Genomic DNA, 25,221 nt, shown 5'->3' on the forward strand with positions numbered 1-25,221 from the left:
GTCAGCGGCGGCTCTTCACTGATGCGGATCAGACTCAGAAACTAAAGACGCTTCATAACCGCGCACAGGAGAATGGGGTGAGCTCTGTCTGACACACACACACACACACACACACACTGCTGTGTTTATGGCTGAGCAAAGGCTGAAGGCGAGCCGCGCGCGCGCGTGTGTGTGTGTAATGCTTTATTCCCTTAATTCTGCCTGGAAGTGTGTGAATTCCGCTTCGTGTTCGCGTCCGCTGGCCTCAGATCAGCTGCTTAAAACCTTCATAAGGAAAAGTTCTTGGACTGGGGCTCAGTGTGTGTGTGTGTGCGTGTGTGTGTGTGTGAGAACAGCAGGTGATTTTAGCTCACAGCACTGACCCCAGATCAGTCAGTCCTCCGCGCTGAGCTGTCATTCTCGCCGCTCTGCGCATGCGCACCCCGAGCTGATGGACCAGTCAGTGCGGTCGGAGGAGTTTCTCCCACATTAGAAATGCAGCCTCAGTGTTTCAGTTGTACAGTATCAGTGTGTGTGTGTGTGTGTGTGTGTGTGTGTGTGTGTGTGTGTGTGTGTGTGTGTGTGTGAAGCGGAATGTTCAGTGCATGTCCAGGTTGGCATGGCTGGTGCAGATCATGTGAAGGGCCCCCCGCTCCCCCTGTGCTCTCCCTCTGGTGGCTCCACTCCTCTCCTCCTGCTTTATTCTGTTCAGATATTTTGAAGAAGGCTGAGGACCATCAGTAAAACAAACACTGTAGAAGTCAATAGTTACAGGTTTCCCACATTCTGCTAAATATCTCCTTCAGTGTTGCACAGAATAGAGCAGCTCGTGAGGTCTGGAGGAGTGCAGGGAGAGTCTCTGATGACCCGATCATCAGTGTGGGCTGAGCTGCGCCTGCACGTCTGTGTCTAACGGTCTGCTCACTGTTCTGTGTGTGTGTGTGTGTGTGTTTCAGCGCTGATTATTGATAGTTTCTGAGGCTGGTATAGATTAGCCTCATTCTGCTCATCAGCTGTGTGTGTGTGTGCATGTGTGTGTGTGTGTGTTTCTGCTGTTTGGGAAGGTACCCCTAAGCAGTGTGTGTGTCTCATCTGTCCCCTGCACTGGCTGAATAAGGCCCTTCAGTGTCGATTTAGGACAGTGTGTGTGTGTGTGTGTGTGTGTGTGTGTGTGTGTGTGCGTGCGTGTGTGTGTGCGTGTGTGTGTGTGCGTGTGTGTGTGCGTGCGTGCGTGCGTGCCTGCGTGCGTGTGTGTGTGTGAGGGGCCGGATCCCAGGGCCCATCTCCAGTTACATCAATCAACTGTTTATTGATCCTGATCTGACACTGTCAAGCTGCTGTTGGGAGGCCTGTGTGTGTGACTGATCTTTAATGTCCGATCTATGATGTCTGATCTCTGATGCCTGATGAATGATCTCTGATGACTGATCTTTAATGTCCAATCTCTGATGACTGATGTCTGATTACTGAACTTTGATGTCTGATCTCTAATGACTGATCTCTGATGTCTGTTGTCTGATGACTGATGTCTGATCACTGATCTCTGATGCCTGATCTCTGTTGTCTGATCTCTGATGACTGATCTCTGTTGTCTGATTTCTGATCTCTGATGACTGATCTCTGTTGTCTGATGTCTGATCTCTGATGACTGATCTCTGTTGTCTGATGTCCGATCTCTGATGACTGATCTCTGTTGTCTGATGTCTGATCTCTGATGACTGATCTCTGTTGTCTGATGTCTGATCTCTGATGACTGATCTCTGTTGTCTGATGTCTGATCTCTGATGACTGATCTCTGTTGTCTGACCTCTGATTTCTGATGTCTGATCTCTGTTGTCTGATCTCTGTTGTCTGATCTCTTGATGCCTGATTACTGATCTCTGTTGTCTGATTTCTGATCTCTGATGACTGATCTCTGATGACTGATCTCTGTTGTCTGATCTCTGATGTCTGATGACTGATCTCTGATGTCTGATCTCTGTTTTCTGACTTCTGATTACTGATCTCTGATGTCTGATCTCTGATGACTGATCTCTGTTTTCTGACTTCTGATTACTGATCTTTGATGACTGATCTCTGTTGTCTGACGACTGATTTCTGATGACTGATCTCTGTTGTCTGATTTCTGATCTCTGATGACTGATCTCTTTTGTCTGATGTCCGATCTCTGATAACTGATCTCTGTTGACTGATCTCTGATGTCTGATCTCTGTTGTTTGATCTCTGTTGTTTGATCTCTGATGACTGATCTCTGTTGTCTGATGACTGATCTCTAATGTTTGATGACTGATCTCTGCTGGCTGATCTCTGATGTCTGATGACTGATCTCTGATGACTGATCTCTGATGCCTGCTGTCTGATGACTGATCTCTGATGCCTGCTGTCTGATGACTGATCTCTGTTGTTTGATCTCTGATCTCTGATGTCTGATGACTGATCTCTAATGTTTGATGACTGATCTCTGCTGGCTGATGTCTGATGACTGATCTCTGACATCTGATGACTGATCTCTGCTGGCTGATCTCTGATCTCTGATGTCTGATCTCTGTTTTCTGACTTCTGATTACTGATCTCTGATGACTGATCTCTGATGTCTGATCTCTGATGTCTGATCTCTGATGACTGATCTCTGTTTTCTGACTTCTGATTACTGATCTTTGATGACTGATCTCTGTTGTCTGACGACTGATTTCTGATGACTGATCTCTGATGACTGATCTCTGATGACTGATCTCTGTTGTCTGATCTCTGATGACTGATCTCTGTTGACTGATCTCTGATGTCTGATCTCTGTTGTCTGATCTCTGATGACTGATCTCTGTTGTCTGATGTCTGATCTCTGATGACTGATCTCTGTTGTCTGACCTCTGATTTCTGATGTCTGATCTCTGTTGACTGATCTCTGTTGTCTGATTTCTGATGTCTGATCTCTTGATGCCTGATTACTGATCTCTGTTGTCTGATTTCTGATCTCTGATGACTGATCTTTGATGTCTGAGCACTGATGTCTGCTATCTGATCTCTTATGTCTGATCTCTTATGACCAATCTTTCATGCCTGATCTCTGCTGTCTGACCTCTGATTTCTGATGACTGATCTCTGTTGACTAATCTCTGTTGTCTGATTTCTGATCTCTGATGACTGATCTCTGCTGTCTGATCTCTGATGTCTGATCTCTGTTTTCTGACTTCTGATTACTGATCTCTGATGACTGATCTCTGATGTCTGATCTCTGATGACTGATCTCTGATGTCTGATCTCTGATGACTGATCTCTGTTTTCTGACTTCTGATTACTGATCTTTGATGACTGATCTCTGTTGTCTGACTACTGATCTCTGATGACTGATCTCTGATTTCTGATCTCTGATGACTGATCTCTGTTTTCTGACTTCTGATTACTGATCTTTGATGACTGATCTCTGTTGTCTGACTACTGATTTCTGATGACTGATCTCTGCTGTCTGATCTCTGATGACTGATCTATGTTGTCTGACCTCTGATTTCTGATGACTGATCTCTGCTGGCTGATGACTGATCTCTGATGACTGATCTCTGATGCCTGCTGTCTGATGACTGATCTCTGATGCCTGCTGTCTGATGACTGATCTCTGATGCCTGCTGTCTGATGACTGATCTCTGTTGTCTGATCTCTGATGTCTGATGACTGATCTCTGATGTCTGATGACTGATCTCTGCTGGCTGATCTCTGATCTCTGCTGGCTGATCTCTGATGTCTGATGACTGATCTCTGATGTCTGATCTCTGATGACTGATCTCTGTTTTCTGACTTCTGATTACTGATCTTTGATGACTGATCTCTGTTGTCTGACTACTGATTTCTGATGACTGATCTCTGCTGTCTGATCTCTGATGACTGATCTCTGTTGTCTGACCTCTGATTTCTGAAGACTGATCTCTGCTGGCTGATCTCTGCTGGCTGATCTCTGATGCCTCCTCTCTGATGACTGGTCTCTGATGACTGATCTCTGATGCCTGCTGTCTGATGACTGATCTCTGATTACTGATCTCTGATGCCTGCTGTCTGATGACTGATCTCTGTTGTCTGATCTCTGATGTCTGATGACTGATCCCTGATGTCTGATGACTGATCTCTGCTGGCTGATCTCTGATGTCTGATGACTGATCTCTGCTGGCTGATCTCTGATGTCTGATGACTGATCTCTGATGACTGATCTCTGATGCCTGCTGTCTGATGACTGATCTCTGATGCCTGCTGTCTGATCTCTGATGCCTGCTGTCTGATGACTGATCTCTGTTGTTTGATCTCTGATCTCTGATCTCTGATGTCTGATGACTGATCTCTGACGTCTGATGACTGATCTCTGCTGGCTGATCTCTGATGTCTGATGACTGATCTCTGATTTCTGATGTCTGATCTCTGACGTCTGATGACTGATCTCTGCTGGCTGATCTCTGATGTCTGATGACTGATCTCTGATGACTGATCTCTGATGTCTGATCTCTGATATCTGATCATGTGGAAATGCTGCCGAGTTTCAGTCAGAGTGGCTGTGGGGAATGTGGTCAGATGGGTCACTGTGAATAATCTCTGACTGGGAGAAACCATCGTCACTCTGTATATCTGTAATCTGTGTGTCTGAAGCTGTAAGAGTTAAGAATGATGACACACTCCACTGTTCTCCTCAGCGCTGATCACACACTCCACTGTTCTCCTCAGCGCTGATCACACACTCCAGGCAGATATCGATCCTGTCCTGATACTGAGCTGCATGGTGTTGGAGCGACTCTGAGTTCCAGATAAATGAGTAACTGGTGTGTGATGATGTGAGGGTGTAGACATTAAGGCCAGCAGGATTGTCAGTCTGAGCTGAGAGATCACATTTCTGTTAGAATTCTCATCCGCCACTGTGGAGATGGTGTGTTGTGTAGTTCTCGTGTGTGTGTGTGTGTGTGTGTGTGTGTGTGTATATAAATGTGAGAAGAGTGTGTTTTTGTTTAGTTCTCGTGTGTGTGTGTGTGTATGTAAATGTGATAATGTTGTGTGTGTGTGTGTGTCGGGGTCAGCAGTGTTTCTCACAGTGATTAACTGCTGTGTGTCTGTGTTGTGCTCATGAGTGTGTGTTGCAACAGTTTGACCTGCTGACAGCTGGAATGTGTGTGTTGTGTGTCCAATCAGAGCAATGTGTCCTTCTCAGCCCTGCCTTCTCCATGCATTCTGCTCCAATCACAGTGCAGCCCAGTGAGTTTTTGAGGTCAAAGTTCAGGTGCGGCTCCTCTGGGTGTGTGTGTATAGATGTGTGTGTATAGGTGTGTGTGTGCGTTTGTGCAGGTAGAACTGCATTCCTGACCCACTCAGCTGAGATTCAGTGAATGTTTGAGATGCTATGCTGAGATGATGTGGAAATCTCACGCACACACACGCACACACACACACACACACACACACACACACTTGTCAGGTTATTTTTGAGAGTGTTGATGAAGCAGAGATTTATTGAAGCACACACACGTTCATCTGCCTTCAGGAGGTGATGATGATGATGATGATGATGTTGTGTCTTCAGTGATGATGATGGTGATGGTGATGATCTTCCAGAATCCATCAGATTAATGTGATGTGGATCAGCACTCGTGGGGTATGTGCGTCTGCTGATATAGACGTGAACACAAGCGTCCTCAGATGATGTTGGTCAGTGGCGGCTCAGGAATCATCACATGACGTCTGTGAAAGCCAAATCAGATTACAGTAAACGAGGACGGCTTTAATGAGCTGAACTGATGCTCCTACTGCTGCTCTGATACTCTCAGAAACACACACACCGCTCTACTGCCCTCACACACCGCTCTACTGTCCTCACACACCTCTCTGCTGCCCTCACACACCGCTCTGCTGCCCTCACACACCGCTCTACGCTCTACTGCCCTCACACACCGCTCTGCTGTCCACACACACCGCTCTACGCTCTACTGCCCTCACACACCGCTCTGCTGTCCACACACACCGCTCTACTGCCCTCACACACCACACTACTGTCCTCACACATGCACTACTGCCCTCACACACCGCTCTGCTGTCCACACACACCGCTCTACTGCCCTCACACACCACACTACTGTCCTCACACATGCACTACTGTCCTCACACACGCACTACTGTCCTCACACACCGCACTACTGCCCTCACACACCGCTCTACTGCCCTCACACACCACACTACTGTCCTCACACATGCACTACTGTCCACACACACCGCTCTACGCTCTACTGCCCTCACACACCGCTCTGCTGTCCACACACACCGCTCTACTGCCCTCACACACCACACTACTGTCCTCACACATGCACTACTGTCCTCACACACGCACTACTGTCCTCACACACCGCACTACTGTCCTCACACACCGCTCTACTGCCCTCACCCGCCGCTCTACTGCCCTCACACGCCGCTCTACTGTCCTCACACGCCGCACTACTGTCCTCACACGCCGCACTACTGCCCTCACACACCGCTCTACTGCCCTCACACACCGCTCTACTGCCCTCACCCGCCGCTCTACTGTCCTCACACGCCGCTCTACTGTCCTCACACGCCGCACTACTGCCCTCACACGCCGCTCTACTGCCCTGACACGCCGCTCTACTGCCCTGACACGCCGCTCTACTGCCCTCACACGCCGCTCTACTGCCCTCACACGCCGCTCTACTGCCCTCACACGCCGCTCTACTGCCCTCACACGCCGCACTACTGCCCTCACACGCCGCTCTACTGCCCTCACACGCCGCTCTACTGCCCTGACACGCCGCTCTACTGCCCTGACACGCCGCTCTACTGCCCTGACACGCCGCTCTACTGCCCTCACACGCCGCTCTACTGCCCTGACACGCCGCTCTACTGCCCTCACACGCTGCTTTACTGCCCTCACACACCGCTCTACTGCCCTCACACGCCGCTCTACTGCCCTGACACACCGCTCTACTGTCCCTCACACACCGCTCTGCTGTCCCTCACACACCGCTCTGCTGCCCTCACACACCGCTCTACTGCCCTCACACACCGCTCTGCTGTCCACACACACCGCTCTACTGCCCTCACACACCACATTACTGTCCTCACACACCGCACTACTGCCCTCACCCATGCACTACTGCCCTCACCTCACACACGCACTACTGCCCTCACACACCGCTGTGCTGCCCTCACACGCCGCTCTACTGCCCTCACACGCCGCTCTACTGCCCTCACACACGCTCTACTGCCCTCACACACCGCACTACTGCCCTCACACACCGCACTACTGCCCTCACACACCGCACTACTGCCCTCACACACGCACTACTGCCCTCACACACGCACTACTGCCCTCACACACCGCTCTGCTGTCCACACACACCGCTCTACTGCCCTCACACACCACACTACTGTCCTCACACACCGCACTACTGCCCTCACCCATGCACTACTGCCCTCACACACGCAGTACTGCCCTCACACACCGCTGTGCTGCCCTCACACGCCGCGCTACTGCCCTCACACGCCGCTCTACTGCCCTCACACGCCGCTCTACTGCCCTCACACGCCGCTCTACTGCCCTCACACGCCGCTCTACTGCCCTCACACGCCGCTTCTACTGCCCTCACACGCCGCTCTACTGCCCTCACATGCCGCTCTACTGCCCTGACACACCGCTCTACTGTCCTCACACACCGCTCTGCTGCCCTCACACACCGCTCTGCTGCCCTCACACACCGCTCTGCTGCCCTCACACACCGCTCTGCTGCCCTCACACACCGCTCTACGCTCTACTGCCCTCACACACCGCTCTGCTGTCCACACACACCGCTCTACTGCCCTCACACACCACACTACTGTCCTCACACACCGCACTACTGCCCTCACCCATGCACTACTGCCCTCACCTCACACACGCACTACTGCCCTCACACACCGCTGTGCTGCCCTCACACGCCGCTCTACTGCCCTCACACACCGCTCTACTGCCCTCACACACCACACTACTGTCCTCACACACCGTACTACTGCCCTCACCCATGCACTACTGCCCTCACACACGCACTACTGCCCTCACATACCGCTGTGCTGCCCTCACACGCCGCTCCACTGCCCTCACACACCGCTCCACTGCCCTCACACAACGCTCTACTGCCCTCACACAACGCTCTACTGCCCTCACACACCGTTCTACTGCCCTCACACACCGCTCTACTGCCCTCACACAACACTCTGCTGCCCTCACACACCGCACTACTGCCCTCACACACCGCTCTACTGCCCTCACACACCGCTCTACTGCCCTCACACACCGCTCTACTGCCCTCACACAACACTCTGCTGCCCTCACACGCCGCTCTGCTGCCCTCACACAACACTCTGATGCCCTCACACACCGCTCTACGCTCTACTGCCCTCACACACCGCTCTGCTGTCCACACACACCGTTCTACTGCCCTCACACACCGCTCTACTGCCCTCACACGCCGCTCTACTGCCCTCAAACAACACTCTGCTGCCCTCACACGCCGCTCTGCTGCCCTCACACGCCGCTCTACTGCCCTCACACAACACTCTGCTGCCCTCACACACCGCTCTGCTGCCCTCACACGCCGCTCTACTGCCCTCACACAACACTCTGCTGCCCTCACACGCCGCTCCGCTGCCCTCACACGCCGCTCCGCTGCCCTCACACGCCGCTCCGCTGCCCTCACACGCCGCTCCGCTGCCCTCACACGCCGCTCTACTGCCCTCACACATTGCACTACTGTCCTCACTCACCGCTCTGCTGCCCTCACACACCGCTCTGCTGCCCTCACACAACACTCTGCTGCCCTCACACACCGCACTACTGCCCTCACACACCGCACTACTGCCCTTACACACCGCACTACTGCCCTTACACACTGCAGTGTGTGTGTGTGTGTGTGTGTGTGTGTCGTCAGGATGTCAGCAGTGTTGTGTTCAGTAACAGTAGTGTTATTCCATTACAGATCTTCAAGAGCTGACGCTACTGCTTTTGTGTGGTTTATTCTGATGTGTGCGTGTGTGTTTGTGTGTGTGTGTGTGTGTTTGTGTGTGTGTGTGTGTGTTTGTGTGTTGCAGGGAGCAGCCGATCTACACCACCAGGGCTCATGTCTTCCAGATCGACCCCACGACCAAGAAGAACTGGGTTCCCGCCAGTAAACAGGCCGTTACGGTCTCCTACTTCTACGACAGCGCACGCCACAGCTACCGCATCATCAGTGTGGACGGAACAAAGGTCAGACAGATACGTGTGTGTGCGTGTATGTGCGTGCGTGTGTGCGATGGAGTCAGGGTTAGGGTTAATCAAACAGCAGTCTTTCTCTCTCTCTCTCTCTCTCATGTGCGGACACACACACACACACACACACTCTGAGGATCTTCCTCTGCACAGGGTTTACGGTTCATGTTGCCATGGAGATTTGGATCAGTCCCTCAGTGTGGAGGCGGCACTGATGATGTCACAGCGCAGACCTGCTGACACACACACACACACACACCTGCTGCTGTCACTCTTGGAAAGCACATGGATGAGGACGTACACACACACACATTAGTGTGTTAATAGCAGAGACACATTTACACACACCTGCTGCCATCATTCTGAAAACTCATGCACACAGGTTGAATGAACACACACACACTCAGGTTGCACGGTTGACTGAATCCGCACACAGGTTGCATGGCTGAATGAACACACACACACACACACACACACACACACACACAAATGTTGAATTATTGACTGAACATGCGTTTCTTTGATCAGCTCTACGAGTCACAGAATCACTGTGTGCAGAAATAACACACACACACACACACACACACACACACACACACACACACACACACACACACACACACACACACACACACACACACACACACACACACACACACACACACACACAGACACACTAGAGGATGACACGGGAGTGAATTTTCTCTCCTGTCCCGTCCCGCTCCTGTCCCGCTCTCATATATATTGCTCCTGCTCTTAGTCTTCAGGTCATCCAGTTTTCCCATGCTGCATTTCACTCATTACTGAAGAGGTTTTTGATTAACATGTTAAGAGTTTTAATTGAATATGCTCCTGCATAATGAGGGAGAACCGCAGCATGCTCCATTTAAACATACTGATTAAACATTAACTAAGTGGAGAAGATGGAGAAGTGCACAGCAGATATTCCCGTCCTCGTCACTCACCATACAATCATTCTTCTGGTTTCAAATCATTAAATTTGGTTTAGTTTGGGTGAAAACACTGAATCTAACATGGTCTCGAGCAATTTTGTGGGTCAGATGAGGATTGACCCCCAGGGGTGGAAGACCGTGTTTGAGGCATCTTCTCCTGATAACGCCGAAGAGAACTTCAATGACAGATCAGTTTGGATCGTGCAGATTGGAGCAATGCATCAGTCGGATCTGTTAGGTGTCTGCTTCTTGTGTACACTCACAATAACAACAAAAGTGTGTGCTTCTGCAATATAAGGATAATACACAGTGTCGGCATTCTCTCTTCTCTCTCTCCGCCAACTGTGAACGCTGTTCTCTGAAACGTGTCAGTAAAACGCACTGAAACTCCGCAGAAACAAAACACTCAGACATGAGCCGTGTCTCTACAGAAAGCTTGATGTGTCTACTTTAGAATGCAGCGAGTGCATGATGAAAACAAACATTGTCTGATAAAGCAATCCGGATGAAACCAACGCTATGTCTAGTTTTAATGCGACCACGCCCACGAGTCCACGCGCTGCTTGAATACATTAATATATGAGAGAGAGAGAGAGAGAGAGAGAGAGAGAGAGAGAGAGAGAGAGAGAGAGACATACCTGCATAAAGCTTGCAAGGTGAACTTTCCAACGCATTTTGAAAACAAATGTTGTCTCGCTAGGTGATCCATAGAATTCTCCCGGCAGAGCGAGCATCACGCCGGCTCTTCCCATGTCTGCCTTTAATACAAGTGATGACGAAAGCTGCCCCCAAACAAACACAAGACCATTTCATTTTTATTCCCAGAAATAAATAGATATTTTGACCCATTTAACCTCACGGGATCATCATCGGGTATTTGGGCAAATATATAAACATATAAAAGATCTTTAAATATTATTTTGAAGTTTTTCATGTTTAAAATATGATTCATTCTTATGTCTGAAGCTTTTGTCATTACGCTGCTTCAGTGTCTCAGAGTCATTCAGAAATGATTATCAAACGCTGGATTATTGCACGAGAGAGTTTATTACAACATTACAGCATTTTAAATATACTGTATTATTGTGCATGCTGGATAAGTGCACATACAGTGCTCATCCCATTCTGAAAATGAATATTAACTCCAAATATTCTATAAAGAGTAATACTTTTAAATTATTATATTGTAGAAAATACTATTTAGTCTCTAAACATATTGAGAAATTAAAAGTTAAGAAATGAATACAGTTAACTTCAAGATAAATATTGCAAAAAAAAAAAAAATCAGTCTTCAATATGTCCACTAAATTTGTCCATTTGTTTTGCTTCTTGATTTTTCCTCTTTAATTTAGTATTTCTTGTTCTTCTATAACATCTAACTGTAGTTATTGGAGCGTTATGGTGAGTTATCTTGTTAGATGAGCTCCAGATTTGGCTTCAGTACTGACTAATCTAATGTTCCTGCACTAATATAATATTGTAGAGCTTCCTATTAAACATATGAATCTGAAGAGAGACGTGTGAGGGTGCACTTATATATGCATGGTCATACAAGCCTTTAGTTTGGGCTAGCTTTTGCAGATGGACATTGCTTTACAGTGCCCTTGATGGGTGAGTGGTGAGTGTCTTTTGTCTCTCCGTGTGTGAATTATTCATGACCATCGTCACTCTCACGTACAGCTGAGATCAGCCGAAACAGACTTAACAAACTGTAGATCACTGCACTGTTTCCTTTGAATGAGAGATCAGAATAATGTTCACATAATGGTGCAGTGAATGTTCTAGCCTGTAAGACTGCTAACTCAAAAGTCCTGTTCAGGCACATTCAGTGTGTGTTTTGGACCTTATTTCAGCCACATTTTCTTCTCCAAAACTGACTAACCACTCATAATATTTATTGTCTAAGAAACGCACACATCTTCATCAATATTTCTCCCATATTACTGTAGCTCAATGTGTGCTGAATATAAATAAAACACATGTTCAGGGCATGTCAAAACATCTCAGGGACCCCAAAATCACCTCAGACCCCTGGGGGTTAACACCCGACAGTGAGTCTCGCTTGAAGAATGAAAAGATGCTTGGCTTATTCTTTCCTGAACTTTTCAGAGCGCTCGTCCCTGAAGCACCGCTGTACTTGACTAAGATGAAGCATGTTTTACAAGCAGCACACGGCATGCGGGCACCCTCACACTTTACTCTCATGAACTTCATTACTATTTCTGACTCCCAGACTAGCTCTGTCATCACCTGGCGGCCAATCATTCTTTCACCACATCAGTTTCTCCACAGGTGTTAGCTCCCTCCAGCACTAATGGCTTCTGGGTAGTGTAGTTCTTTTTTAATTGCGTTACACTGTAATCGTATGAAGAGGAAACTACAAAATGGCGGTGCATTTCTTGCTCATCTTCGTGCTGGTTGAATCCCGCTCCTGTCTGCTCACGTTAACTATCTTATCCTGTCCTGTCCTGTAAAAATGTAATTGATACCGTGTGTGTGTGTGTGTGTGTGTGTGTGTGTGTGTGTGTGTGTGTGTGTGTGTGTGTGTGTGTGTGTGTGTGTGTGTGCGCAGGTGATCATCAACAGCACCATCACACCCAACATGAACTTCACTAAAACCTCTCAGAAGTTCGGGCAGTGGGCCGACAGCAGAGCCAACACGGTGTTCGGCCTCGGGTTCGCCTCCGAACAGCAGCTGTCCAAGGTCTGACAGCGCACACACACACACACACACACACACATACACAATCACTCTCACACACACTTTCGCTCACATACACACACATTATCAGTGTTTGTTGCTGTGTGTGTGTGTGTTGGTGTACCTGCTGACCAATCAGAGTGCTGGAGGGGCGGGGTCAGTACACACACAGAGGGAATAAAGCTGAGTCCTCCACAGCACTAGAGGCGCTCTGCTGTACAGCAGTCCTCAGGACACCTCCATACGGGACTCCTGTAGAGTCAGACTGGCCCTCATTTACAGTACATCAGCTCCTCATGCACACACACTCCAGCACACACACCTCACGCTAATGCTGACGATTAATGGCATGAACCGCTGGACTGATGATGTGTTCTCTGCCCTCTCAGTTTGCTGAGAAGTTCCTGGAGGTCAAAGAAGCAGCAAAACTGGCCAGAGAGAAGTCTCAGGACAAGATGGAGACGTCGAGCGATCAGTCACAGGTACAGCACATAACAACCCAGACTAACCCTAAATAACCCAGCAGAGATCTGCCCAGGATACGGGCCGGATCCAGGATAATGGAGACCTCAGGATGAGGAGAAACAGACTAACATAAGCATGGATGATACTCGCATAACTGTGTGTTTGTGTGTGTGTGTGTGTGTGTGTGTGTGTGTGTGTGTGTGTGTGTGTGTGTGTGTGTGTGTGTGTGTGTGTGTTTGGGAAGTATTCCCAGCTCTGGTTCCCCTGATTGATGCAGCCCTCTGCGTTTGTGTTGACCCAGAGTGTGTGTGCAGATATGAGCAGATCTGCCGCCTGCAGTGATGCTGATATTCTGGGAATAATCAATAATCCAGCATTAAGGGAGCGCAGGGGCCGTGAGGGGCTCCTCAAACACTGCAGCTCAGCCGCTCAGGGCTGAGTGGATTAGATATGTAGATGTACAGTAGGTGTGTAGATGTACCTGATGTTTATAGGGGGCCAGTGCTGCAGAGCCGGTCTAATATGAGCATATCTCTGAGCTCTAGAAGCGCTCAGCGTCTGCATGATGAACAGCTGGAGTGTGTTCATCAGGCCTAAAGGACAGTGTAATAATGAGCAGTGTAATGAGGGCTCGTGACCACAGGAGGAAGCTTTACTGCGTTAGATAACCTCATTCATGCGTCTCCATCTGCTGGTATATCAGAGATCTGCAGTCAGCTGGAGCACTCCGAGCCGGAGTCACACACACACACTGAAGCGTCCAGAGGGTCCCGCGTCTGCATGTGTGGGACGCTGTTCAAACTGCAGAAGATAAACACAGATATTAGGATGTGAACCTGAATCCCTCACAGATTTCCCACTGTGTGTTTGATGTTATTTACTGTGTTTTCTGACAGGGACACATGAAACAGCGAGTTACTGATGAGCAGTAATGTTTTCTTCTGTTTTTAAAGATACTGGATGAGTGGAGCAGAGCCACACACACACACACACCACTAGATCCTCCATAGATAAATGAGTTTGATAAAGGCGCTCATCATTTGCGCTCTGGAGCGCAGGTTTACTCGGGCAGGAGTGTGTGAGATGTGCTGATATTCTGCAGCGGCTGCTGTACATACGAGATCAGTGTATGGAAGTGTGACTCTCGCCGCCTTCAGTGTGAACGCACAGTCAGTGTGTGAGTTTGTGTTGTTTAAGGCGAAGCACCGATACGAACACGAGCTCATTAATGCAGTGTGTGTGTGTGTGTGGTTTCCGTCATTAAGACACACACTGGTGAAAGTGAATGTTTGTTTGGTCAGGAGTCTGGTCGTGACACTCCATCAGGGAATCAGGCGTCCAGCATCAACGGCACCGACGACGAGAAGATCTCACACAGCGGCCCCGAGACGGCAGCGCTGAAAGAGGAGAACGACCTGCTGAAGAGTGCCGTGGAGGAGAGGTGACACACACACACACACACACACACACGCACGCACGCACGCACGCACGCAGTGTTGGGGAGGTTTCTTCAGAATGTTATAGATTACACATCATTACTCTGTTTAAAATGTAATAAGCAGTGTACCTTTTACCTTTATAAGAGTAGCTGATGACATCTGATTACTCTTTGATTATGTTTACAGTTCTAATGGATATTTTCCAGCATTTATAGTGAGCAGGAGTGAGCTCACAGCAGCTCTGATACTGTCAGCACATCAGCATCTCTCATCACTTGAGTTAAGATTATAGTACAGACACCACAAAACCAGCCCGTATAACAACAACACTGTGTACTGCTGTTACCAAGTCTACAGCTTTACTTGTGCAGGAGAGTTCTGTGGCATTTGCAGAATCAATCAGATATAAATCCAGATCAATCATCTCTTGGTGATCAATAAAAGTGTCAATGAAAGATGAGGCAGAACTGTTGAGTTCAGTTATTTACTGTAAATAATATGCTGTATTAAACAGAAACTAATTATAGTATATGAGAGCAAATATCCAATAAAGCCAGCTGTTACAGTTTAAAATACTACAGTAACGTACAGTAAAGGGAAATATTCCTGAATGAGCATTATATTGTGTATATATTTACATCTCTTCATTAATGATCATCAGTAACTATCATGAACTAATAGTGATTACCCTAGTATACTTCAGCCTTTACTACAGTACACTATATATTTAGACCTCCTCTCCCTCAGTCATCTCTCCATCAAGCTAACTTCTGTTAGCCTAATTGGTTAGCGACGTCACAGACCAGAGCGAGAGGTGGCAGTAACGCACCTAATAGTTTGTTGTGGATCACTGAAAAACAGGAAGAAGAAGAAATCGTATATCATCTGGATTTCCTGTCGTCGGCTAGACAGCAGCCTCACAGCTCAGTGAATGTCAGTGCCGTCACTTATTGATCTGCGATCAGTAAATGCACCTTGTGTTAATGCTACTGCGCTACTTCACTAATAAAGTCACTTCACTACTGAAAAACTATTCGATTTATAAAGTAGCGACGCCACCGCCACGCTACTGAGAAATGGAGTTAAGCTAGTGACGTCAGAACCTGTAGCGCCGCTACGGCCCAACACTGCTAATGTGATGAAGGGCTTTGGCCAGAGGAGTCTGCTGCTGCCCTGAATTTCACTAATGGATAACTGAGAGTCACGATATATCATGTGGACTGAAGGGGTCTGTTCAGATTTCTGTACACTCACGATAACCACACAAACCATTTGCTTTTCTAAAATAAAGAAAGGCTAGGCTACAGACCTGCAGATACGGCCTCAGGTTCCTCATTGAAGTCTGTGGTGTTGAAAGTATTTAACAGCTGCAAACAAGTTCAGCCAACGACTCTGGAAAACACAAGACATGTCACATGGATCGCTTTCAATGGGGAAAGGTGTAACTGTCAAAATGGTGAATGAAGCCCCGCCTTCTAGTACAGGAGCCAATCAGTGATCGCTTTATGGCAAATAAAGCCCGCCTTCTAGTACAGGAGCCAATCAGCGATGGCTATAGAATGACAATTCCTCGGGGAGGGCAAAGAGCATAGAATCACTAAGAGGCGACACTCAAGTGCGATTTGGGAAACAGCCACTAGATGGCGCGGGCGGCCATTTTGGAATGAAAAGTCCAACAGCATTTTATAAGTCTGTAAAATAAACTATTGAAGTGCTGCTGATTGTGATGGTAAGTGTTGTATTGTCGTCTTTCAGGTTGTATCTCAGCTTTAATGCACTTTTTAAATAAATAAATAAAAACAAAGCAGCTGCTTTCCATCGCAACAGCAATAAGATCCAGTGGACAGCCGATCTCTTTCACTCCAAAATGGCGGAATACGGGGCAGTTGCTGGGCGCTGCTGCTGCAGTGGACTGTTCTATTGAGCATCCCCTATTGGTCATTCTAAAGTCTCCAGGGAGGGGCTCGTACCACAAGTTTCTGCAGATTTTGTGTGATGTGAACATTCAGGAATGAAACGAAAGAGACTGTTGAAGATTAACTTTATTGGTTATTTGTAATATGAAATGTAATCGTGAGCTTGGCTGGTAGTTTTGGAGAATTTGAGGTTTCCCCGTGCAAACAGAATGCCTGAGCATACTGCCCGAGAGTTTCAAAGATGGCCGCCGAGTGAAATGACTTGCCTGAAAGAGACTTTGGGTTAGCACTGAGCAGTCGTGTGTGTGTGTGCGTGTGTGTGTGTGCGTGTGCAGTAAGAAGTGTGAGTCAGAACTGCAGGCGCTGAGGGAGAGTAGCACCCGTCTGCAGGAGGCGCTGCAGGAGGCCGAGAGCTCCGCCGAGAGCTGGAAGACTCAGGCCACACGGAGCCTGGAGGAGAACAACCAGCTGCGCAGCAAGGTGAGGAGCACACCTGTCTGACCTCTGACCTGCCACACCACAACCATTCCAGACACTTTAGTTCACGAGTTAACCTGTAGTGAGTTCTCGTGTGTGTGTGTGTGTGTGTGTGTGTGTGTGTGTGTAGATCTCAGAGCTGGAGGTTCAGTGTAAGGAACTGAATGTGGAGCGAGAGAGGAACGCTCAGCTCAAGGTCCGAATTCAAGAGCTGGAAGCAGATCTGCAGGACAAACAACAGGTGACACACACACACACATATACATACACACTCACACACACACACGCTCTCTCTCTGTCCTCCAGCTGTGAGTGTGTGTGTGATGGTGTTTTGCAGGAGCTGGAGAATCTGCGCAAACAGGCGGAGATAATCCCACAGCTGATGGCGGAGTGTGAAAGCATCAACGGCAAACTACAGGTGATCACGCATGAACACACACACACACACACTCCTCCTCGCTGCGGTCAGTCAGATGCTCCACCGCAGACGGGTTGATGGTGCTGGTGGTGATGTTGAGCTGGTCTGGCTGACTCCAGCAGCTGCAGTGAGGAGGCGAGCGACACACTCCACAGCAGCAGATATAAACACGTCACACTCTACTGAGGGGATTCTGCTCTTCATTACGCCCTTAATGAGCTGCTGGTGTGTGTGTGTGTGTGTGTGTGTGTGTTACACACGCTTAATCTCTTCTGTCTGCTGACAGTACTGAGAGCTTTACGTTGCAACTCTCCCAAAAACACACAGAAATCACCAAGACTCTGTAACCAAGGCAAGGCAGCTGTATTTCTATAGCTCATTTCATACACAGTGAAAATCCACAGAGCTTTACATAAACAGGACACGTATAAGAGAATAAAAACTAAGAATAACAGGGATTTAAAGCAGATGAAAATGTGTTAAACGGGATATAACAGAGCAAAACACAACAGTGTGATGTGTGGGCTGTAGCGCAGTGCTCATTCAGTAAAGGCACAGCTGCACAGATGTGTGTTCAGTCCTGATGTGAATCTGTCTAATGTTGGAGCACATCTGATCATTTCTGGAAGCTGATTCCAGCAGCAGGGGGCGCTGTTAGTAGCTGATTCCCCCTGCTCTGACTGAACTCTTGGAGTTTCTAGTTGATATGATCCTGAAGATCTGAGTGATCTGTTAGGGTTTGTGTTCAGTGAGCATATCTGTAATGTATTGAGCTCCTTTAGTGATTTATAGAGCAGTAATAATACTGTAAACTCTGTTCTGAATGTAACTGAGAGCCAGTGTAGAGACCTGAGGACAGCTGTGATGTGCTCTGATCTCCTGCTTCTGCTCAGAATTCTGGCCGCAGCGTTCTGGATGAGCCGTAACTGTCTCCAGAGGAAATGTGGATAGCACAGAGACACCGTGATGTTCATCTAAATATGTGCTGTAACATGTAAAACTGGATTATGAATGGAAACATTCCAGAGAGCAGCTCATGTAAACACCTTCATCTTAATGTTGTCTTCATTAGATTACAGCTAATAACTCCATTACTGATGTCCATGTAAACCTACTGTAATATTGGCCTCGTCACTGTCTCCTGCATTCACTGGTGTGTCTGTGTTAAAGGGTTAAACCAGGGGTGTCCAGACTCGGTCCTGGAGGGCCGGTGTCCTGCTGAGTTTAGCTCCAGCTTGCTTCAACACACCTGCTGGAAGTTTCCAGTATATCTAGTAAGAGCGTGATCAGCTGGTTCAGGTGTGTTTGATTAGGGGTGGAGCTAAACTCTCCAGGACACCGGCCCTCCTGGAGAGAGTTTGGACACCCCTGGGTTAAACTGATACTGAGACTGAGGGGGATCTGCTGGAGAGAGATCCTCCACTTCCACACAGCTCTCAGACCTGCTGTAGACGCTGCTCTCTCCAAATCACTCTCCGTCTCTCCTGCGTCTGTGTTTGTGGTGCAGACCGCACGTACTGACACTCCCCTTATCATGCAAACCCCTCCCTCTATTGCCACTCGACACTCCCACCTAAGCAGGGGGAGGGCTTCATGGCCCTTTAAGCTCTGAGTGTTCAGTCCTCCAGTGCTTCACTTCACATCAGACCAGAACACACACCTAATGAACACACACACACACACACACTGTTGATGGATATCCAGACCAGAACACACACCTAATGAACAAACAGTGGACACACACACACACTCCTGATGTGTGTTGTAGAGTTGATCAGTGTTATTCACGTATGTTCATCACCTTAACTGCGTGTGTGTGTGTGTGTGTGTGTAGGCGGCGGAGCTCTCCAGCAGTGGTCTGCGTGAGCGTGTGGAGCTCCTGCAGGGTGAAGCGCAGCACCGGCAGCAGCAGCAGAACAGCCTGAAGACGGAGCTCAAACTCCTGATGGAGCAGCTGGACGGCAAGATCGACGAGCTGCACGAGGTCCGACAGGGCATCTCCAAACTCGGCATCGACAACTGAACACACACACACACACACACTCTCTGTCAGTCTCACTGGGATCCTGTGTGTGTGTGTGTGTGTGTCTGTGTGAGATCTTGCATGACTGCTGGTTAAGGGCTACTGCTGGCTGGTGTAGAGTTTCTCTCTCTCTCTCTCTCACACACACACACACACACACACACACGCAAATACCCTCACACACAGTATTACACACATACATGCACACACACACACACACACACACACACACACACACACACACACACACACACACACACACACACACACACAGAGACTGGTGGGTGTTTCCCAGATCTCAGGGTTGTTTGTATGGCTGTAATGCACAAACTCAGCTGAACTGCAGACTCCTCAAGTGCCTGAAGGTGGCGCTCTCTCTCTCTCTCTCTCTCTCTCTCTCTCTCCCTCCAGCGGTGAGACTCCTGCAATAGTGGCAGCAGGGGGCGCCACCTTCTCTCTCCTCCTCCTGCTGTTGTGTGTGTGCGTGTGTGTGTGCGTGCGTGCGTGCGTGCGTGTGTGTGTGTTTTGCGTCGACAATACTCTTCTGATCAGTGGAATCATGAGCCAAATACCTGCTGGATAACAGCAGCCGTGCGGTGTGTGTTGTGTTTGTGACATGCTGCTGGTGTGTGTGTGTGTGTGTGTGTGTGGGTGATGGGATAATTTATACGTCTGCTTTTTTTTTTTAGAATAATCTCTGCCTCTCTTGTGTGTGTGTTTGTGTGTGTGTGTGTGTGTGTGTGTGTGTGTGTGTGTGTGTCCTGCGCTCAAGCCTCCTCACACTCCAGACCTGCTGTTCTGAATTCCTTCATGCTTTGACCCTCATGATCGGTGTATTATTGAGCGTTTCATGTGTCCTGGTGTCTTTAACACACTCTCTCTTTCACACACACACACAGACACACACACACACACACACACACACACACACACTCCCCTTACTGGACCCTCGAGCCTTTCTCTTCTTTCTGAAAGAAAATAAAACAGTTTTGTTGATTTTGTTGATCAAAATTGTACAATAAATGGTTGTGGGATACACCGTGTGTGTGTGTGTGTGTGTGTGTGTTCCTCTGTGGGCGTTTTACTCCCTCTGCCTGATTGGTGTGAGGATGTGTTGCCATGGTGACCAGCATCCCACACACGGCGGCCATTGCTGGAGTGTTGAGCTCCAGATGTGAATATTCAGGATCTGTGTGATGTTACTGTACACCTGTTCCCATAGAAACATGCCATCGAGATCACACACACACACACACACACACACACACACACACACACACACACACACACACAGAGCCAGATCTCCAGTGTTCTCCTCAGTGTTGTTCAGGGGTCTCCAGAGCTGATCTGGTCGTCAGTGAGCCGGACAGCAGCTTCTCCAGCTCAGCATCCCTCTCTGGACATGTGAACTCGGTGTGTTAGAGTCGGCTTGATGTATTGGAGGAGGCGTTACAGTACACACACACACACTCCTGATCTGACAGATTACTGCTGTGTTGAGTAAATGCAGAATATCCCACACAAATCTGACAGTGTTGAACTGCTGACGATCAATAATCCTCATACTACTGTTATTGATGCAGCGCTCTGTGTGTGTGTGTGTGTGTGTGTGTGTGTGTGTGTGAGCTCCTGTCTATCAAAGAGCTTCTAGTTTCTAGTCCAGATTTCTTTACAGCTCTTAGATGTAGGAGCTTTTCCTCATCGAGACACACACACACACACACATATAGATTGATTGATTATTGATTGGTCAGAAAACAGGTTTTCCTAGTGGAATATTGAAATAATCTTGTGGGAAAGAAACTCCCTTTTGATTCATTTCTGAAAGCTCTGCTGTGTTTGGATATTTGGACTCTTAAAGCTGTAAGATCTGCAGCCTCAGACCACTTCACACAGTGAACACTTTAAAGAGCTCCTATGATGCATTATAAAGGGTCCGCTTTTGGTTTCGGGGGTCTCCAGCGTCAGACTGATCTAATGAATACCTCATTATCACAGCGACTCCCAAATGATTCCTTCAGCGATTCATTTGTTCCCAAACCCCTTTTTAGCGTGATGCTAATCTGTGCTGATTGGTCTGATGACCCAGTCTGTTGTGATTGGTCGACTGGGTTCAGCATGAGACAGAGAGGATGTCCCACCACGGCTCATCATCATTGCTGAAGTGGTCAGTGTGTGTGTGTGTGTGAGAGCCCAATGCAGGAGTGCAGTTCAACACGCTCTGTTAACCATCACACACATTCTGTATTGATCCACACAGCGGCAAAAGCTGAACTATGCTGAAACTGTAAAGTTCCTGTCAAGCTCTGACAGAGTCCTGTAGGCTGATTTCAGGCGGCCGCCATTTTAAACAGAAATCGAGGCTGCGGTGGGAAGAAGCCTGGAAGTTTTGCTTAGCGTCACATCGAAATGTCCTGTACCTGGCTCTTATCAGGGAAGAGAAAGTGACACACATTTATCACTTCAGCACTTCTGAGTGACCCGAAGGTCCGTTTAGAATGAATAGGGAAAATAAAAAGGGATATCAGAGCTCATTTTCAGCTAAGGGAAATGGCTAGTTAGCTAACGTTATCTCTCCCAAACACACAGTTTAAATGCCGTTTATCAGACTCAAGTTAATGAACTGATTCTTTCACTATATTAGACTCATCATGACACAAAATTTCAGATTTATTTATGTTGACAGTAGGACCTGAGTGATCATGTGAGGTGGTGTTCACGCGCGCGCTGAAACAAACTGGCTACCCGGCTGGTTTGCTGCCAAGTGAGCTCTCTTTCATTCATTAATCAAACAGGGTTTATATTAAACAGGGTTCATATTAAACAGGGTTCGTACGGGTGCTGGAAATCCTGGAAAATGCTTGATTTCCAATATAGTGTTTTCAAGGTTAGAAAAGTGCTTGGATTTTGGACAAAGTGCTTGAACCTGCTTGAATTTGAAACTGCAGGGCTTGAAATTCGTTCACCGGAAACAAAGCCCACAATGCCCGCCCACTACTCTGAAACTGAACAAATGGATTGGTTAATATTAGCTGTCAATCACTCAGTCAGCGCTTCCCTTCAAATGACAGCAGCTGCTGCAGGCGCCAAAATGTAATGTAAAGGTCTGAGTACGAGAGAATGAAAGAGTCCAATTTAGCGACTTTCCAGACCCTCATAGCGACAAATCTAGCGACTGTTTTGTGTGTTGCTGGAGATTTTAAGACTGTCATTTGTCCATACTGCACCGTCTCTACTCTTCTCAATGAGCTGCGGGTGATGCCGCCGGCCGCTCCCCCGCCTCAGAGTACTGTCAGGCGGCCCAGTCCTCGTACAGCAGCCTCTCCCACCTGCAGCCCGACAGCAGATCACCTCTCTGCGTAATGATTTAGCACCAGGAGTGTGGAGGTATATCCCTTGTACAGTCAAACTGATCTGCTTCTCCTTCATTTTAACTTTAATTTGGCCGTTTGTTTATTTCTTGTTCACAATCACAGATATTTTAAGTGAGAGTTTCTTAACTTGTCTTAGTTTAATACGTCTGAGAGATGACTGCAAACCCAACAAACACACAACGTTGCCTCAACGTAGCAACCTTGCAAAAAGGTTGAGGATTCTACGTTGTTGCTAAAGGTTGTCACAACGATGTCATAGTGTTGCCATTTAAACATCACGAGGGCCGCATGCTTTAGGTTGTGCTTAGGGGGCGTGGAGGACCACTGTACAACATCACAGCTGAATCAGTTTAAACATCAACAGACCGTCGACTCCTTCATCACGTGAGTCTTGCTTTATTTCTTCTTACTGAATAAGATATGGAAATTGTGAATATTCAAACAAACCTACGATTTCAACAACAATCTGCTCCAACATCACACACACACACACACACACACACACACACACACACACACACACACACACACAGCCTTAATGAAGTTATTAAGAGCGAGTAACATTTCAGCACTCCGTTCCCAGACGGTGACAACATTAAAATCATTGTGTTAAACCTCTCCATAAAGCATTTCCTGATCATTTACCTACCCCCTGTCTTTAGTCGACTGGACTATAATGTTTTTGGAGTTCAGTTTTTTCCATATTGATCGTGATCAGTCAGTTATTGATACTTCATCACATGATCCCAGCCGACACACTTATTACAGAACACACGAGCTGACTTCAAATACACGACCCCTCTCATATGAACACCTCTGGGCAGTGTCAGTGTGTCCTGTTAAAGGGTCAGTTCACTCAAATATGAAAATGTGCTCAGGAATTATTAACCCTGTAAATGAGTGATTCCAAACCTCTTAGTTTCTTTAACTTTATTCTATTGAACACTAAAGACAGTCTTTTATAGAAATGATCTGAATTCTGTGAGCATTTGTTTTCATAGTAGGAAGTCAATACACAGCAAATTGTGAGGTGTTGAATTTCTGGTGTAAGCTCATGTAGTGTTTTAGTGTTAAAATCTAAGTGTACATATACTGTTTTTAACGCTGATGTGGGTTAAATTGTGACTTTAACAGTGTGCATTATTGGTGTTGCCTTTCCATACTCCTCATCGGCGTTAATTGCACATACGGGAACTTGAGGTGACTGAGTCAATACGGTCCGCATTTGACGATAAACTTTTCATTAATGGCTGCTCCTGCTGGACAGTTTCCTGCTGGAAACTTGACATAAAAGCAAACGAAAGACACGCGAGTCGGAATTTTTACATTTTAGAATTAAGAAGCCGGTTTAGCAACTTTAAAATCCGGGATTGTGGGACTATACCCGTGAACCATTACAGCATTAGCCACACAAAGCCATCAGGTGTTGAGGTACGTCATTTTCCTCATTTAATAGCACAAACTGCAGTTTTTTTATTTGTAATGTTATATATACGCCTGGGCTACTTGTTAATTACACAAATTGTCCTAAATACTTTTGTAAAACCTTAATGTCACGAATCATTTTAAATGTTTTTTGGCGCGGGATTCTACACCACTTCAGTGTATATTTTACATACAGGACCCCCTCGTGAGTCATCAACACGGAGCGGAGCGGTAATGGCAGCAGCAAGTTTTCCGCTCATTAATGCCAAAACAGGTGAGTTGTTTTGTACGTTTTATCGAAATTATAACGTAGTAATTTTATTTGAACAAAGAGAGTACTGCAGAGTAGTGTAACGTTACGCTTTCTGCCTTTAACGTTACTGCGAATGCCTCATAAAATGTCACTCATAAATTTAGTTTTAGACAGCTTTCCTATCTTTACACATGCTTAAAATCAAAATTTTTACCGTCTGTTTATTCATTTGTGCGTAAATGGTATGGGTATGTTGTTGAAACTTATTTTAAATGTGATTGAATCAACTAATGCAATCCAATTTATTATTTAACGTCGCAAATTATGTGCTATTGAGCATTTTACACATGGTACACGATATCTGTAAGTGATTCTGGTCGGGCATGTGGAGAATGAATTCGTATCCTTACATGTATACCGTTAACAGCATTTCTTTTACGTTTGCCGTCAGCTAGTGTGTATAATTTTGAAAGATTTTAAGGCGGGTTAATGTACACTGATTTAGTGTTCCTTTTTTCAAACGGAGACTCGACGCCTTG

At 47.3% G+C, this 25,221-nt stretch overlaps 1 protein-coding gene across 2 annotated transcripts in view; it reads left to right on the forward strand.

Moving 5' to 3' along the window:
• homer2 (homer scaffold protein 2) overlaps positions 1-20,666 on the forward strand; it is a 21,884-nt gene extending 1,218 nt beyond the window's left edge. Inside the window, exons 1-9 of one of the 2 annotated variants that reach the window (XM_056477896.1) lie at positions 1-77; positions 9,079-9,235; positions 12,764-12,895; positions 13,282-13,374; positions 14,659-14,798; positions 17,048-17,192; positions 17,320-17,430; positions 17,527-17,607; positions 19,442-20,666. The exon at positions 1-77 is cut by the window's left edge and continues 208 nt beyond it. In XM_056477896.1, the coding sequence (XP_056333871.1) occupies positions 73-77; positions 9,079-9,235; positions 12,764-12,895; positions 13,282-13,374; positions 14,659-14,798; positions 17,048-17,192; positions 17,320-17,430; positions 17,527-17,607; positions 19,442-19,630 (1,053 nt within the window). In that variant the 5' untranslated portion in view covers positions 1-72 and the 3' untranslated portion in view covers positions 19,631-20,666. The remainder of the gene's footprint in view (positions 78-9,078; positions 9,236-12,763; positions 12,896-13,281; positions 13,375-14,658; positions 14,799-17,047; positions 17,193-17,319; positions 17,431-17,526; positions 17,608-19,441) is intronic. The other variant, XM_056477897.1, reaches the window with a different exon arrangement.
• Positions 20,667-25,221: the final 4,555 nt, after the last annotated feature.

This window comes from Danio aesculapii, chromosome 18 (assembly GCF_903798145.1).
Source record: "Danio aesculapii chromosome 18, fDanAes4.1, whole genome shotgun sequence".
Taxonomy (NCBI): Eukaryota; Metazoa; Chordata; class Actinopteri; order Cypriniformes; family Danionidae; genus Danio; species Danio aesculapii.